This window comes from Hydra viridissima, unplaced genomic scaffold (genome assembly GCF_058129835.1).
Source record: "Hydra viridissima isolate aposymbiotic clone 2 unplaced genomic scaffold, HvirCarnegie_v1 scaffold_8, whole genome shotgun sequence".
NCBI classification, from domain to species: domain Eukaryota; kingdom Metazoa; phylum Cnidaria; class Hydrozoa; order Anthoathecata; family Hydridae; genus Hydra; species Hydra viridissima.
In genome coordinates, this window is record NW_028324307.1 from 13,475,897 (window position 1) to 13,491,167 (window position 15,271).

Here is a 15,271-nt window from a genome sequence, read left to right on the forward strand (position 1 = left end):
TCGAGTGTAACGAAGCCCTAAATTCAGTCCAGCGTCGAGTTGCTGTAGTTGACCAGGCATAAAACATGAAAACTGCACTCTCCCTTTCCCTAAAAGTGGAATCACTAAACGAAGGTTCAATCCAATGTGCAGATCACAAATTGAACACGATTCTCAGCAACTCCATTGAAAAGGCTGATGTCTTGAAGTCTGCTATTGATGCCGGGACGAAAGTGACAACCAGGATACATGACTCTCCTCTAGCACAGCTGCAGCTTCTTGCAGAGTGTGAAGCTAACCATTGTGAGTTAGTTAAGGCTTAGAAAATGATTTAAAGTACTTACGAAACAAATTGAAATAGTTTAATTATTTTAACAAAGAACCCAGCGGGCACACGACATTGAAACAACGTTGAAATAACGTTGATCAACGTTGATCAACGTTATTTCAACTTTGTTTCAACGTCATGTGCCCACTGGGAAATAACAGTACGAAATTAATTGAAATAAATACTTTTCTATAAGGCAAATACATGGTTATCACTGCCCCGGTTGCTACCCGTTGGAACAGTCATCAGATGATGATCTCTGGACTCACACAGCTGCGGGAACCACTGGAACAGTTGAAACAAAACACTCCTGGATGGGAGAATGTGCCAACTGCTGATGAATTCAACCTTCTGAAAAAAATACTCATGATCCTGTCATGTTTCAGGGAGACGTCAGAGAGTCTTTCAACGGACAAAAAGGTTTGTATTCACAAAATGCTACTCTTCATCAGCTTCCTTAGGCAAAAGATTGAACAGGCAAAGATTGGTGAGGATCCTGATGGTCCGATGGTGCAATGATGCATTGCTCTCAAAGAGGAACTTGACAAGAGATTCCCTGAGGGAAGCATCAAAATAGAAGCGTACGCCATGGGAAACTTGTTTGACCCCCTATTTAGAGGTTCATTTCTAAAAAAGGCAAACTTCCAGAAACGATATGAGGACGGGGACTTGGTGATCAGCAATGAAAGGGATGCAGTGGTGAAAAAGATTATTGAAGAACACACTTCAACAAAAACTTTTGTTGAATACACTTCAACAATAGCTTACCATGATCGCCATGACAACAAGAACAACGATATTATTGCTGAGCTACTAAGCCAAGAAATGGACATTGATGAAATCTTAAGAATGCATTTGGATGAGATGCCTTTCCCAACTGGACCTGAAAATGAGGATCAGCACCCTCCATTGGAAAGAGAATTCAAAAGATACTTTGCCTTCTCAAAAGTTGACCTAGACGAAAGTTTTAATTTGAAATAAAAAAGATTTTAACTAATAATTTGTTATTAGAAGTACATAACATTTCGTCAGTAACTGTTGATGATAGTATACGTCAGTAACTGTTGATGATAGTATAGAGACAGATGATGAAGAATAGTTATTTAAATAGTTTATAATTATAAAAATTTTAATGACAATTTCAATAAAAGTGAAGCTGTGCTATGTAGGTATAATATTCTTTAATAGAACGTTAGTAACGAATGAGTTTCTAAAAAAGAAATTTGAAAGTAGTTATCGTAAAAATCGTCAGTTTCGAAATTTTATGACAATTTAACGGGAGAGGATCGTAATCAATTAATTGATGGTTTTCGTAATTTTTAACGGAAATTTCGAGCAAATTAATTGATTTACGTAAGTTATGACGAACCCTTCGAGCAAATTACTTGAAGTTGTGTATTAATTGAATAAGTTACTCGTCGGAATTTCAATATTACAATTTAATTGAAGCCGTTAATCGTTACGTTCGGTTAATTTTACGAACGCGCGTAATTTTATTCTTTAATCGTTAAGCTCGGAAAAACTTCGTAAGTCTTTCCTCTACTTTTTACATGTATAAGTAAATTATTTTTGAAAGTAATCTTACGTAAATATAAGATTTTAAAAAAGCCACATTTTTTTTCACATGTCTCGTAATATTAAATTACTTTTACGTGTAAAAGTAACAAAAATTAACATAAACAACTTAAATACTAACATATAAGCTCTTTGAAAAAAAAAAATTAGTTACCATTACAAGTAAAAGTAAAGTTTTATCATTGAAATACTATTCTTTACTTAGTAAGTAAAAAATAAGTAAAAAATAAGTGCAAAGCATTGCCGTCCGCCTCCCAAAAAATTTTTGCCTCTATCTAGAGTAGCTTCCGCCTTACTATTGGCGGCCGCTGCACAGTGGGCCAGATATATAGGATATGGTGGACAAAACCTAATTATTACCCAATTGCTCCCCAAACCCATTTCGATATATAAATAATCATTATACATGAAATAATATTTATTTTTATCAAGAATATTTTAGTTTTTAATAACAAAATTACAATTAATAGGCTTAGTAAAAATTTTTTTTTTAAATCAACCTTCTTTTCAAAAAATCAAACAAGAAATTGTGTTTAGCTACAAAGAACTAGAAGAAGGTGGAGCTGATTCCCTCAGCAAAGCCAAAACTTCACTGGGGATTTTTTTAAAACTCTTACTATTTTTGTTATGACCTTTTCTTAATGATGTTATGACAGGATCACTAGATACAAGTAGTCTGTTAACCAGGTCGCGGTTTGTGTCTATTCTAGAAGTCTTTCTACTGAAATCTTTCCTAAACTTTTTAAAATCCTTGTTGCGGGCCTCTTGTGCCTCCTCTGACATCAGTCCAATTGGCAAGTACTGTCTAGCAATGATGGCATGACCATGAACTAAAATTTTGTGTACTGATTGTGACATGTAATACCAGGAATACTTAGATATGTAAAGTTTAAGAGCAGTAATACAAAACTCTTTAAACTTGACATTATCAATTTCAAATCCAGATGATAAAGTGACTAGAATGATGTAAAAATAAAATAAAAGAGTTTCATCTACTTTCAAAATTTTGGCAGTTAATTGATAGTCTGCAAAGGCTCGTCGGGCGGTGTTTCCATCATTACTGGTACCTACAAATTGCATATATGTGATAGTTAACCTGATGATTCATATACAAGTATTTATGTAATTTCACTTACCAGATCCTCCACTTTTTGGGAAATCCACAACCAGTCCCATTTGATTCATAAATTCTGTCTGGATACGTTTCTTCACTTGCTTAACATTTTCCTTATCTTCAATAGCTCTAGACTGCCACTTTTGAGTTTCCAGCTTGTATCCAATATGTAATACCATTTCAAAAAACCTAATCCAGGAATGCAGGCTAGAAAGACCATATTTCAGTTCTAAGTTACTAGCATTGTCCAATTTCAGCACCATTTCTAAGTTATTCATGATTTTTGGAGACACACCACACACAGAGCAACATTGAGTTGAATTAGTCACATCAGACAGAATAGTTTGAATTTTGCCATCAATCATGGTCAGTTCTATAATACTTTTGACAACCAGTTCTTTTCCACTAAAAGTAACATTAAAAATACTACATTTTTCTATTTCAGATTCTAAATATTTTGCTTCTTCTAGGACAACAGCTTTGCTTTCTTTTTGAAAAGAAAATCTTATTGGACGACAATAAGCAGTAGATGATGGCTTGTCATTACGCCATAATAGTACTTCTTTATCATTGCAGAACCCACTGAGTTCTAGTGGTGCTAAGCAAGTAATGAACAGAGATTCTTCTTTTTTTAAGTTACGATCTCCAGCTTCCTCACTACTCACTTGCTTGTACACGCTTTGCCCATTAGCCCCATCAAACCCGGCCTTGCAACGCAAAGTCAACCGGGTCAAACAATCCAGCATTGTGCTGATCACAGGAGCTTGCACCTCGCAGAGTCTTTTTACTGTATGTTTTAGTAATTCTTGTAGTGGTATTTGTGCTGAATAATCATCAACAAAGATGTTCTCTGGATAGCAGTTAGCTTTAGACAATCTTATGTTGTTGTATGAAGGATATATATGGCAATCACGTTCTTCAGCTCCATTTCTGATAAGTTGGTAGGTTGATTTTGACATGCCACCATCTATAATTAATGCCAGACCTTCATTAGGTGTATACTTTTTAAATTGACTAGAAGGTTCTGATATCTCAGCAACTTGCTTGGCAGCCTCATAATTAAACTCATTCCTTAATTTAAGCCTTGCTGAGTGGAGCAACTCATCAGTAGTAAAATTATTTATAACATCATTGAGTCTTCTTCTTTTGGTTTTGTCAGATGCGTCTTCAAAGGAGCAACTTGGTCTTCCACCAATATTATGTGATTGACTAGAATTATCAGACTCAGATATATTATTACTGTATGTAGATTTAAAGTCCTGAGCCAACCAATTTTTATTTTTACTTTCAAACTTTTTATTTCCCCGGTTTGCATCCTTCCATTTCTTTTGATATACTTTTAAAAACGCAGCACATCCAGTAGAACCCAAATTCATAGAGACTAGAATAGCTTCTACAGACATAGAAAATGATTTATCACCAGGCTTTAGTTGGTCATGCCGTATACGTTTATGGACATCACTAATCTTCATATCAACTACAAAAAAATGATTTTAACGTTATTAGTGCAACCACTATAAAAAAATATAACATAAATATGGTCATTATTTTCATTTCAGCTACATTTAATTAGGCCAGTATAATAAGCACAGCACCTATTATTACCTAAAACCAAAAAAATAGGTTTGTCGCGAATAGCATTTTACGAAAATATCTTTTTTTAAATGTTTACCAAACTTAAAGGGGCAGCTAAGAGCAGAATTAAACACCACCAACAGGCTATACATATATTGTATTAACTTATTTTAACATTAATAAGCGGTTCCAGCAGGTTCTAAACTATATGCGTCACTTTTAATAGAATATTTTAATATTATAAATAAGAATCTTACCTTTATATTTCAAAATGAAACTGTGAGTTTAATACAAGACCTTGGAATTTGTTGTGGCATTTTTCGTAAAGCTATAAAATTAAATTTTATTAATGTGTCAATTAATTTCGCATATGTTAAATAATTTAAAGGTTATTCGTTGTCATAGTTATAGGTGATATATCTATTAAAAAAATTAATAAATGAATTTCTAAATATATTCAATTGTAATTGATAATTGTACATTTATGATGTACTACCAAACTACAAATAATGTTTTAAACCATTTATTATGCTCTTATATACATAATATACTGAGTAGTTGGAAGTATTTCGAATATTTTTTTTTGAGGTTTTGTCTACCACCTGGCCCACTGTGCGCTGCTGGAAATTTTTGTGTGGCCGGCGCCAATCAAGAGGTGAAAGCAACTGGCGGTTGCCGTCAGAAGTTATTTTGTATGCAAGAAGATTTGAAGGTTGCCTTCAGTGGTTTTCACTTCTCAACTAGCGTTGGCCGGTGGGGGTGGGGGTGGGGGTGGGGGTAGGGGGGTTTGAGACGCAAATTTTTGTTTCCTGGCGCCAGAAAAAAATCGAAAAATTCAACGTTTGTTTTTACATTATTAAGCAATTTAAAAATTAATTAGTGCAAAATACATTTTTCCAAAGAGCATATTTTTATGCGGAGAGTAAAAATCTCATAATGACAGTAAAGCGATTCTGTGGCAAAAAATAAATTCTATTTAGGAAAAAAAATATTCCGCTTTTGTGAAAGCTTTAGTTTATAAGAAAAAAATCAATTAAAGCCCGTTAATCAACTCTAAAGTCCCTAAACATATTTTATGATTCGTTTAACTCATTATCAAATATGTTTAAGGTGGGACATGGACCTTTCAAAAAGTCTTGCAAAAATTGTAAATCAAGTAAGTATAAACTAATGTTGTGACCAAAACTAAAATTGTAACTAACTTAACTAAAAAAACCGTAACTAAAATGTAGTCGACTAAGTGTAAAATTTCGTAAAGTGTAAAGTTTCTTTAAATCATAGAATAAAGTTAGCCCACAAATTTATTCCAAAATTTAAAACAAGATTTAAGTTGTAATAAACGCATGAAAGTCGTAAAGCAATAGATCCCATCGTCTTTCTAATATCTTCAGCGTTGTCTGTTGTTATTGAAATAACTTTTCAATTTCTTTTTTTTTTTTTTTTTTTTTTTTTTTACAACTTCAGCAAATTTACACATCGTTACATTAAAACTGCATGACATCATATAATGCAACGTAAATAAAAAGAAGAATATAACATAATATTACCACGTATAACATCATAATAAAAAGTGGTTTAACAAGTATAACACATCATAATAAAACGTGGTTTAACAAGTATATTTAAGTATAACGTAAATTAGTAGAGTTTCTTATCATAAAGACTATTAGTATTTTTTTAAAAATAATAGAATAAAAATAAGAAAAAGGTAAAAAGACAAGAAATTTTCTTGTTTCTTCAAATATATATATATATGTTGTTGTAAAGGAAAACTCGTAGAAGTCTATAAAGACTTATCATGGAGTACCTTTTCAAATTGTTAAATAAAGTCTATTTCATATTTATATATAGTCAAAATACAGTCAGTGATACACATAAATATTTCAGTATAGATTCTGTTGTTAAGTTTAATACATATCAATATAATTGTTGATATTAAGTATGAGGTGTTTTATTTTATTTTTTAAGTTGGCAGGATTATTTAATACCTTAAGTTTTATATTTTTTGATATTATTTTGTTATACAGGTACGGACCCCGATAGGAAATAGAAAACCGTGAGAACTTTGTTGTTCTTTTAGGCAGTGTGAAGTTGCCTGTTGCTCTTGTAATATATCTATTAGAGTTAACTTGAAAGAAGTTATTTAAAAAATGGGATGGGACTTGTCCAAGTTTATATCTTGGAGAGCCCATATAATTCTGTTGTTAAGTTTAATACATATCAATATAATTGTTGATATTAAGTATGAGGTGTTTTATTTTATTTTTTATTTTAGCATAAATAGTACATTTTGTTAGATGTTGATTTGGTAAACATTTAGTGCATTTAAGGTTTTTAGTAAGGGTTCAGCATGGGTGAGTTTATCTTTATTATAAACTAGTCTTGATGCATGTTTTTGACTTATATAAATAGTACTCAACTTGGATTTGTGTGTACTTGCCCATGTAATATTAGCGTACGTAAGATAACTTTGGATGTAAGAAAAATAAAACGATTTAAAGTTATGTTGGGATAACATAGGTTCAACTTTGTAGAGTATCCCAACATTTTTCGAAATTTTGGTGTTTATTATACTTATATGGGCTCTCCAAGATATATTTTCGTTAATAAGGATCCCAAGAAATTTAGTTGTTTCTGTTCTTTCAATGTTTACCTTATCTATTTTTAGTGAGGGAAGGATAGTAGGTATATTATTTTTTTGTTTTTTGGAATGAAACAATATGTATTTTGTTTTTTCTGTGTTTAGTGATAGCTTATTCAATTTCAACCATATATTTAATCTTTTAAGCTCTTTGTTCATACATTTGTAAAGGTCTTTGATTGAGTTCGAGGAATAAAATAAGTTTGTGTCATCGGCAAACATTATTACATCAAGTTTTTCCAAGGCTTTTGTAAGGTCATTTTTATTTAGAAGAAACAAAAGAGGTCCAAGAATGGAACCTTGGGGGACACCGCACTCGACTCGTATTAGTTTTGAGTGTTTATAACTATCTGAAAAAACACATTGTTGCCTGTTGCTAAGATAGTTTTTGAACCAGTCTAGGGTTAAGTTTTTTATCCCATAGCTTTCCATTTTTTTAAGTAAGATATTATGATTTACAGTATCAAACGCTTTTGACAGGTCTATAAAGATGTCTAGAACATACTGTTTTTTGTAAAAAGAATCACTTATATTGTTAACTAGATCTAGGATTGCGTGTTCAGTTGAATATTGTTTTTGGAAACCGAATTGCTTTTTATTTAGAATTTTATTTTGGATTAAGTACTCATACAATCTGTTATAGATTACTCTTTCGAGAAGCTTAGAAAAGGTAGGGAGTACCGAGATAGGTCTCTAGTTATTAATTAAGTATGTTTCACCTGATTTAAATATTGGTACTACTTTAGCTACTAAGTAGTAAGCTTAGTAATTTCTTTTCGCACGAATGCAGTAAGTCTTGTAAGGGGGGAGAACTAAAATAAAAAACGACAATCGATAAAAAAAAAAAAGTAAACAAGATGATTCACCAACTCTTCACATAAATGAGTGATAAAGCGCTAGAAGAAAAGTTAAATACAACTGGGAAAAGACGAAAACACGGTAAACGACAAAGCGTAAGAAAAACTAAATATAAAAATATAAAAAGCTCAAAAAAAATAGAGATTATGGATAGAGGGATTAGAGCGACTGATAAGTCATCTCTTTAGAAGAAGAGTTTTAAGAGTAGAAGGAATTTTAAAGAGAAAGTTTTTAAAAAAAAGAGAAAAAATTTTGTAATAAGAAAAGTACTTGGATGAACAAGCAGTTTTATAATAATCCGTTGAATAAAAGAAGAAAAGAAGAAGATTTTAATATTTGTTAAAGAAGAATAATCAGAGGATTCAAATTAAAGAAGAGATATTTGTAATAAAAGAAGATATAAAAGAAAGAGGAGTAATTGATAGGAACAGTATTGAACACTGTAAGAAGCGTAAGAGAATATTATTTTTATTATATAAAAGTTATGAATATAAGAGTGCTAACCATTACAAACTAATGGAACATTTGTTTAGTTTTATTATATAACAGAATATATTGAGGACGGCGGGTATAAGTTTAGCCCTTTCAGATTAAACCTTTCCCATTCCCTAACCAAGCTTCTACCCAAACCTCGTCCTTTCCTAACCAAGTAATCTCCACACCACTCACCTTGTTTCCAACCTCCATATACCCAAATCCACATAACTCTAAACCCATACCTTCTCATACCAATACCCTTTCCTTAAAACACGACATAAACAAATATTGGTAATACGGGTAACTGACTTAAGTTTAGCTCTAAGATCGTTCGTGTATTGATAGCATTGTTCTCTCAATCGCATTCCTATTGTCTTTTTATGAGGCGGTTTGTAAAATGGAGCAAGAATGTTTAGAAGGCGTTGCATACCAAGTTTATGAAAATCGTTAAAAGGACGGCCATCTTGAATAATGCAATTTATTACGGCTTCATCTATTTCATTTTCGTTCTGCATCTTAACTAATTTATCTTGTACAAGTAATTTTTTTTGAGAATCGTAAAGGTACTCAGATTTTTTATGAAAATGAAAAATATGTTTTTGCAGATTTGGTTCAGGCCCACATACAAGGTTTCCATTCTCCGGGCACATCAAACAAACATACTTATTTGTGTTGGCAACAAATGAAAATAAGGTCTCAATATGCAATGCTTTTATTTTACGGGCTGGTTTTATAACTTGATCATCATCGGTATCAAAGTTCGAACTTAAAGTACAAACAATAGTTTCTAAAAATATATTTCAAGAATCAACGCAAGTTAAAGACTAATACAAATACATGACTGTACAGCAAGTATTTATTCTGGGTCATTTACTTTCTTCGTCTTTTCTGTTTTCATTCGCAAGTTCATCTTAATATCTAAATAAAATTTACAAACAAACCTGAATATGTAATATTTTCACCAGATAGACCACTTGCTTCAACAGTTGGCGTGTTTGTTTCAGATAAAGACAAACATTTCTGGCGATGTATATTGATAAAGGTGCTCGCTTTGTATACGAGAAGTCTCAGACTCAAATCGTAAATAAAGACCCTGATAGTAATTTAATTTAATTAAATTCCTCGATCATTTTTATGGCTTTAAAGTCCCACACAGAATAGTTGGATTCATGGAACATATGGTAAAGATCAGTTTGTAAAATCATTAAAGAAGAAGTAGAACATGTGAAGGAATGATTTGAGAGTAGAAACTTGAATCAATTATGCAACGTAATTTCAATTAAAATTGCTACAACTGTCGTAATTAAAAAATGATTTACCCACAAACGATTACAATTAGAAAATCATCATGATCACACTGAATTAAGAACAAGTTATGTAAACTTAAAAAAAATCTTAGCATCTGCGTCTTGTTATTTTTTTATTCGAGACGAGACGATCCTTTAAGTTTGTCTCGATTAGCGATAAAAATCGAGACAATTTTCAACTTAAAGTCATGATACTTCGACTAAATGTAATATTGAGGCTCCATGGTCTTTACTAAGAAGTATTGATAATTGTTTAGTAAAGACTTTAATACTATATATAAAAATAAAATCATTTACAGAACTCATTTTTCTTCTTTCTTTATGTTAAAGTGATTTTACCTCTATTGCTAACTTTATCGCTACCTCTACCTCTATATTTGGTTTTCAAATATCAATCCATGAAATTGAAGAAAAAGACAAAAACTAAAGCAATCAAGTAAAAATAGAAAGTGGTGTCAAAAAATGATAAAGCAGAAATTTTATATTTAGCAACACTTTTTAAACAAACAAAATAATAATTAAGATATATATTTCTTATATCTCCTACATATTACACATTTAATATTCTTTTGCAAATTAAATTTTTTTTTTTCTTGTTTTTTAAAAAAGCGAATAAATTTTTTTAAAAGCTCATGTGGGTGGCAGACCTAAATTAGATCAAAAAACCTTCCGATTTTTAACTTAAATGGAACTTAAAACCCTAACTGGTGTTTCGCTCTGTATTAATAGAAATAAATAAGAGTTTTATACTAGATGCTGCATGAAAAAAATAATTTCATAAGGTTAAGAGGTTCTCTGTTTCAATTTGTATTAACAGAGCCATTGTCTTACTGATTAGTCCGAAGTTTCGCTGATGTTTAATCTAATTGCCCGCATAGCATATCTAACCAAGTTCCACATCCCTTAGAACTGTATGAGTCCACTCTTACACAAGAATATTTTCCCGGATCAAAGAAAGTTTTCTTTCATTTTTTTACTTATTTTTTTACTCTACAACCTTTTTACTTTTTTCTCGGATATTAATTTTTTTTCTCGATTATTAATTTTTTTTCTCGATTAATTAAAGAGATTTCTTTCGATAAGTGCATTTTTATAATGGAAAAAATATTTATTTGTGTGTTTTGTATTTAAAAAATTTCTTCAAAAAGGTTTTTAACATAAAATAGAATTTAAAATGTATTTGCATACATTGGTCAAGACCGAGCAGTGAATGCCTCAGGGAAGAAATAGCAAAAGCCTCATGATTAGGAGTAGTAAAAATAATAATAACGGACAGATGTCCAGAGTCAATTAGAGACTCACGTAGATGAAAAAAATCAAGACACACGCAGATGAAAAAGTTTCTAAGCCCACATGTTGCACATGCCTCAGACCGTTAAACAATCCGGTTAGGATTAGTAAATATACTGTCAGACAGATGTCCACAGCAAATGCAAGGCCCGCATAGATGAAAACTAATTTTTTTTTTTTTTCTTTTTTAAAACGAATGATATAGATGAAAAAGTTATTTTGCGCAAGTGACGCGCCTGCACCTGACTGCCAAAAATCCCATATAAGGAACCCCCTCCCCCCGGCGAGAGTTAAAATCCAACTATAATGAAAAAATGAACAAAATGAACCTCGATTGCTTGATTGCTTATTACTTATAACTTTTCACTAGGTTGCGAGGACCGCTGTCATATGCAAGTTGATTAGATCAAATTCTACATATTTAAGTTATATATTCAATTATAAATTACGTTTGACTACATACTCTTACTGAATTTAAATCATAAGTATATCTCTACAACGAACAATTTTATTAAACAATCGGGTTTAACAATAAAAAATAGAAAATAGAAAATAGAAAGTTTTTTTATGGATAAGGTTGGAGGTTTAGATATTTTAACTTGTTATAATGTATGTCAAAGTAAAACCAGCGGTGTCTATGGGTTTCCAAATTTTGTGTGAGCCATTTCAGTTGGCACATACGCTTATTGAATTTTGTAACGTTTCTTCTGAATCCCAGTATCATAAAAGAGAAGATAAGAAAAGGTGGACATCCATTACCTAAGAAAAAAAGCATCAGTTTGAAGGTCTGCAAATCCGTGACTTCGTGATTCCAGAAAATAAGTTGTGTTGGTAAGGGCCATGAGTGCATTGGATAGAAGCAATCTCCGTTCATTTGTGTGTACAAGCGGTGACGCTCCAAGTCAATGTGGTTGACTGGTATGGAGCTTGAAAATTCGACAGCTTGCTGGAGATGTGTTTCGATACAAGCTATGTCCTAAAAGATTCATAAGGCAATTAGTATCATCTTTCTCGATGTTCTGTTTACTTCCAAACTGCTACTCATTAGCTCTTGTCCCTTTCTAACAAGCTCTTGTCCCTTTCTAACAAAAAATAAATGCTTCTATTCTAACTGATTATGGCCATGTCATTTCGGTCCGTCCGGACCGTATGTGCCGTATGCACTAAAGAGTCTTTGAGCGATTTCGTTTTTCGATACGTTGTTATTGGTGGGGATGGCCAAATATTTCTTAAGTGGGAATCCTGTGTAATAATGTCCCAATGTTTCCTTATGATTTGGTTTATAGCTTTACCTATGTTTGTGTGTATTGTAATCAACGATAATATTTTGTCTTTCTTATGTGTTCTGGTTTTGTTAATAAGGTCATGTTGTGTCCAACGTAATGCTTTGTTGATATACTTATTGATGGCATGCAGTGGGTAACCTCTTAGTACTAAGGTCCTAGTTATTGTCTCCAACTCTTTGATTAAGCTTTCTTTATTTGATATGATTTTGTTGTATCTTAAAGCTTGGCTATAAATTATACTGTGTTTTAGATGATGAGAGTGATTTGACTCATAATGCAAGAGGCACATAGTATCCGTAGGTTTTCTATATATAGTGGTTTGGATTTCGCCATTTCTATCTTTATATATTTTGATATCCATAAAATTGATTGAAGAATTCGAGTGATTAAAAGTAAACTTAATAGTTGGGTGCAGGTTGTTTATGAATAAGAAGACTTTTTCTAATTCATCCATTGATCCATGAAATATGAAGAATATATCATCAATAAATCTCTTATAAAATGATATGGATTGAGGAAATTGTTCCATAATTTTAGAGTCTAAACGCCCCATAAATAGGTTGGCATAGGGTGGCGCCATCCGTGTGCCCATAGATGTCCCCGTCATTTGGTGGAAGAATTCGTTGGAAAATTGGAATGTGCTGTGAGTCAGAATAGTTTCTAGTATGATATCAACAAAAGCGATTGGAGGGCAATGTTGCATTCTAGCCGATGACGGAATCTTTTTCATGTAATATTTGACAGCATCTATTCCTTCTCTGTGTGGAATATTAGTGTATAAAGAGGTTACATCGGCCGTTACAAATATGTAGTCTCTTGATGGAATTCTTTGCGTTTGTAATAAGTTCAGAAAGTGAGTAGTATCTTTGAAATAGGCTGGGAGCGATTCTGCCAGTGGCTGGATGAAGTATGTAATGAACTTGGATAGATTATCGGTTGGTCCATCACATCCTGACACTATAGGACGTAAAGGGACATTAGTTTTATGAACTTTTGGTAAACCGTAGAATAAAGGTGAGCGATGAGGTAATTTCGGGCGAAGAAAGTCTGCAGTTTTTTCGTCGACTATGTGGTGGCATTTCATATAGTCGATCAAGTTATTTACGTCACGAATCACGCTTCTGGTAGGATCGTTTGGTAAGAGTTTGTATGTGTTCATATCCGTCAATAACTCACTCATTTTTTGTTCATACACGTCTTTATCTAAAACACATATACCCCCTCCTTTGTCAGCTTTCTTAATAACAATATTTGGATTTGACTTTAAGGACTTTAAAGCTCTTCTTAATTGAGGTGAGAGGTTGCTTTTATCTTTTTCAATTAAGTTATTGTTGAGAAGAGAATGTACATCATCGTCTACTTTTTCTAGGTATGCTAATACCGTCGCATTCCTCGTATTCGGAGGTTGCCAATTAGATTTTTTACAGAAAGGATGTTTACTTCTGCGAATCAAGCTATTCTCAAAGTAAAGTTGTCTTAGCAAAGACTGTTTGAATTTTTTAACATGCGAATTGTAGATTTCATAAGGTATACGTGTTGTAGAGGGTACGAAGTTTAATCCTCTACTTAGAACCTCCATTTCTGCATCTGATAATTCGTGCTTAGATATATTAATTACTGTTTTCTTGGATAATAGATGGGTCATCTTTATTTTTTCAGTACGTATTTGGCGTTTGTATTGGTTGTTGTCCGACATATGGACGGAAGGTAAGAACAATCTTTTCATAGTAAACATTGGACAGTTTCGCATTATGGAAGACGGAGAAAATATTTTTTGATTCTGGTCCTAAAACAATGACGATTACAAATATGTAAGATACACATTTGGGTTTCGAGATGCCAATACATCGGTTTAGGTTTATACGACAATATAACATAATCAAGATTACTTTTTCAAAAAAAATACAATTCAATTTTTTGGTTACGTTTCTGCTTGGTGTAGTTCTGGCTCAAGTCTTCAAACTATAGCCTTGTGTTAAAAATTGACTTTTGTGATAGGGTTGAGGTACCACTCACTGTTTTTTCTTAGTTTTAGCCCACGTCTCATGGTTCTGGCCTATTGCTAATATTCGTTTTATTAATGACATTTCTGATCTCTTAGTTCGAGCCTCGTGTCAATATTCGTTTTAATATTGACTGACATCCGTTTTGATTCTAGCCTAATTCTCTTAGTTCTAGCATAGTGTCAATATTCGTTTTAATATTGACTAATACCAGTGTTTTCTAGCCTGATTCACTTAGTTCTAGCCTAGTGTCAATATTCGTTTTAATATTGATTTCTATCCGTTGATTGTAGCCTTACTCTCTTAGTTCTAGCCTAGTGTCAATATTCGTTTTAATATTGACTAATATTAGTGTTTTCTAGCCTTATTCTCTTAGTTCTAGCCTAGTGTCAATATTCGTTTTAATACTGACTTATATCCGTTGATTCTAGCCTAACTCTCTTAGTTTTAGCCTAATGTCAATATTTCGTTTTAATATTGACTTATATCCTCTATATTAATATTGACTTATATCCTCTATATTTGGTTTTCAAATATCAATCCATGAAATTGAAGAAAAAGACAAAAACTAAAGCAATCAAGTAAAAATAGAAAGTGGTGTCAAAAAATGATAAAGCAGAAATTTTATATTTAGCAACACTTTTTAAACAAACAAAATAATAATTAAGATATATATTTCTTATATCTCCTACATATTACACATTTAATATTCTTTTGCAAATTAAATTTTTTTTTTTCTTGTTTTTTAAAAAAGCGAATAAATTTTTTTAAAAGCTCATGTGGGTGGCAGACCTAAATTAGATCAAAAAACCTTCCGATTTTTAACTTAAATGGAACT

General features: G+C 32.1%; 2 protein-coding genes across 3 annotated transcripts; both read right to left on the bottom strand.

The window, feature by feature from the left end:
- Positions 1–2,294: 2,294 nt before the first annotated feature.
- Positions 2,295–4,962, bottom strand: LOC149885213 (uncharacterized). 2 transcript variants are annotated; one of them, XM_090095188.1, is made up of 3 exons: positions 4,829–4,962; positions 3,019–4,473; positions 2,295–2,949 (listed from the first exon to the last, which is right to left on the bottom strand). In XM_090095188.1, the coding sequence occupies exons 2-3, from the start codon at positions 4,466–4,468 to the stop codon at positions 2,420–2,422; spliced, it is 1,980 nt and encodes a 659-aa protein (XP_089951314.1). In that variant the 5' UTR covers positions 4,469–4,473; positions 4,829–4,962; the 3' UTR covers positions 2,295–2,419. The 2 variants fall into 2 exon arrangements, with proteins under 2 accessions (XP_089951314.1, XP_089951315.1); XM_090095189.1 differs by lacking the exon at positions 4,829–4,962 and having other exon boundaries at positions 3,019–4,599.
- A 6,598-nt stretch (positions 4,963–11,560) lies between these two features.
- LOC149885214 (uncharacterized) lies at positions 11,561–14,535 on the bottom strand. The gene has a single exon (XM_090095192.1). The coding sequence runs from the start codon at positions 14,178–14,180 to the stop codon at positions 12,252–12,254; it is 1,929 nt and encodes a 642-aa protein (XP_089951318.1). The 5' UTR covers positions 14,181–14,535; the 3' UTR covers positions 11,561–12,251.
- Positions 14,536–15,271: the final 736 nt, after the last annotated feature.

What these genes read in the sequence shown, in the direction of transcription:
- LOC149885213 (XM_090095188.1), bottom strand. Translation starts at nt 4,468, where the DNA reads ATGAAGATTAGTGATGTCCATAAACGTATACGGCATGACCAACTAAAG. An exon ending in CCCAAAAAGTGGAGGATCTG is followed by an intron (nt 2,950 to 3,018) that starts GTAAGTGAAATT and finishes TGCAATTTGTAG; the next exon opens with GTACCAGTAATGATGGAAAC.
- LOC149885214 (XM_090095192.1), bottom strand. Translation starts at nt 14,180, where the DNA reads ATGCGAAACTGTCCAATGTTTACTATGAAAAGATTGTTCTTACCTTCC.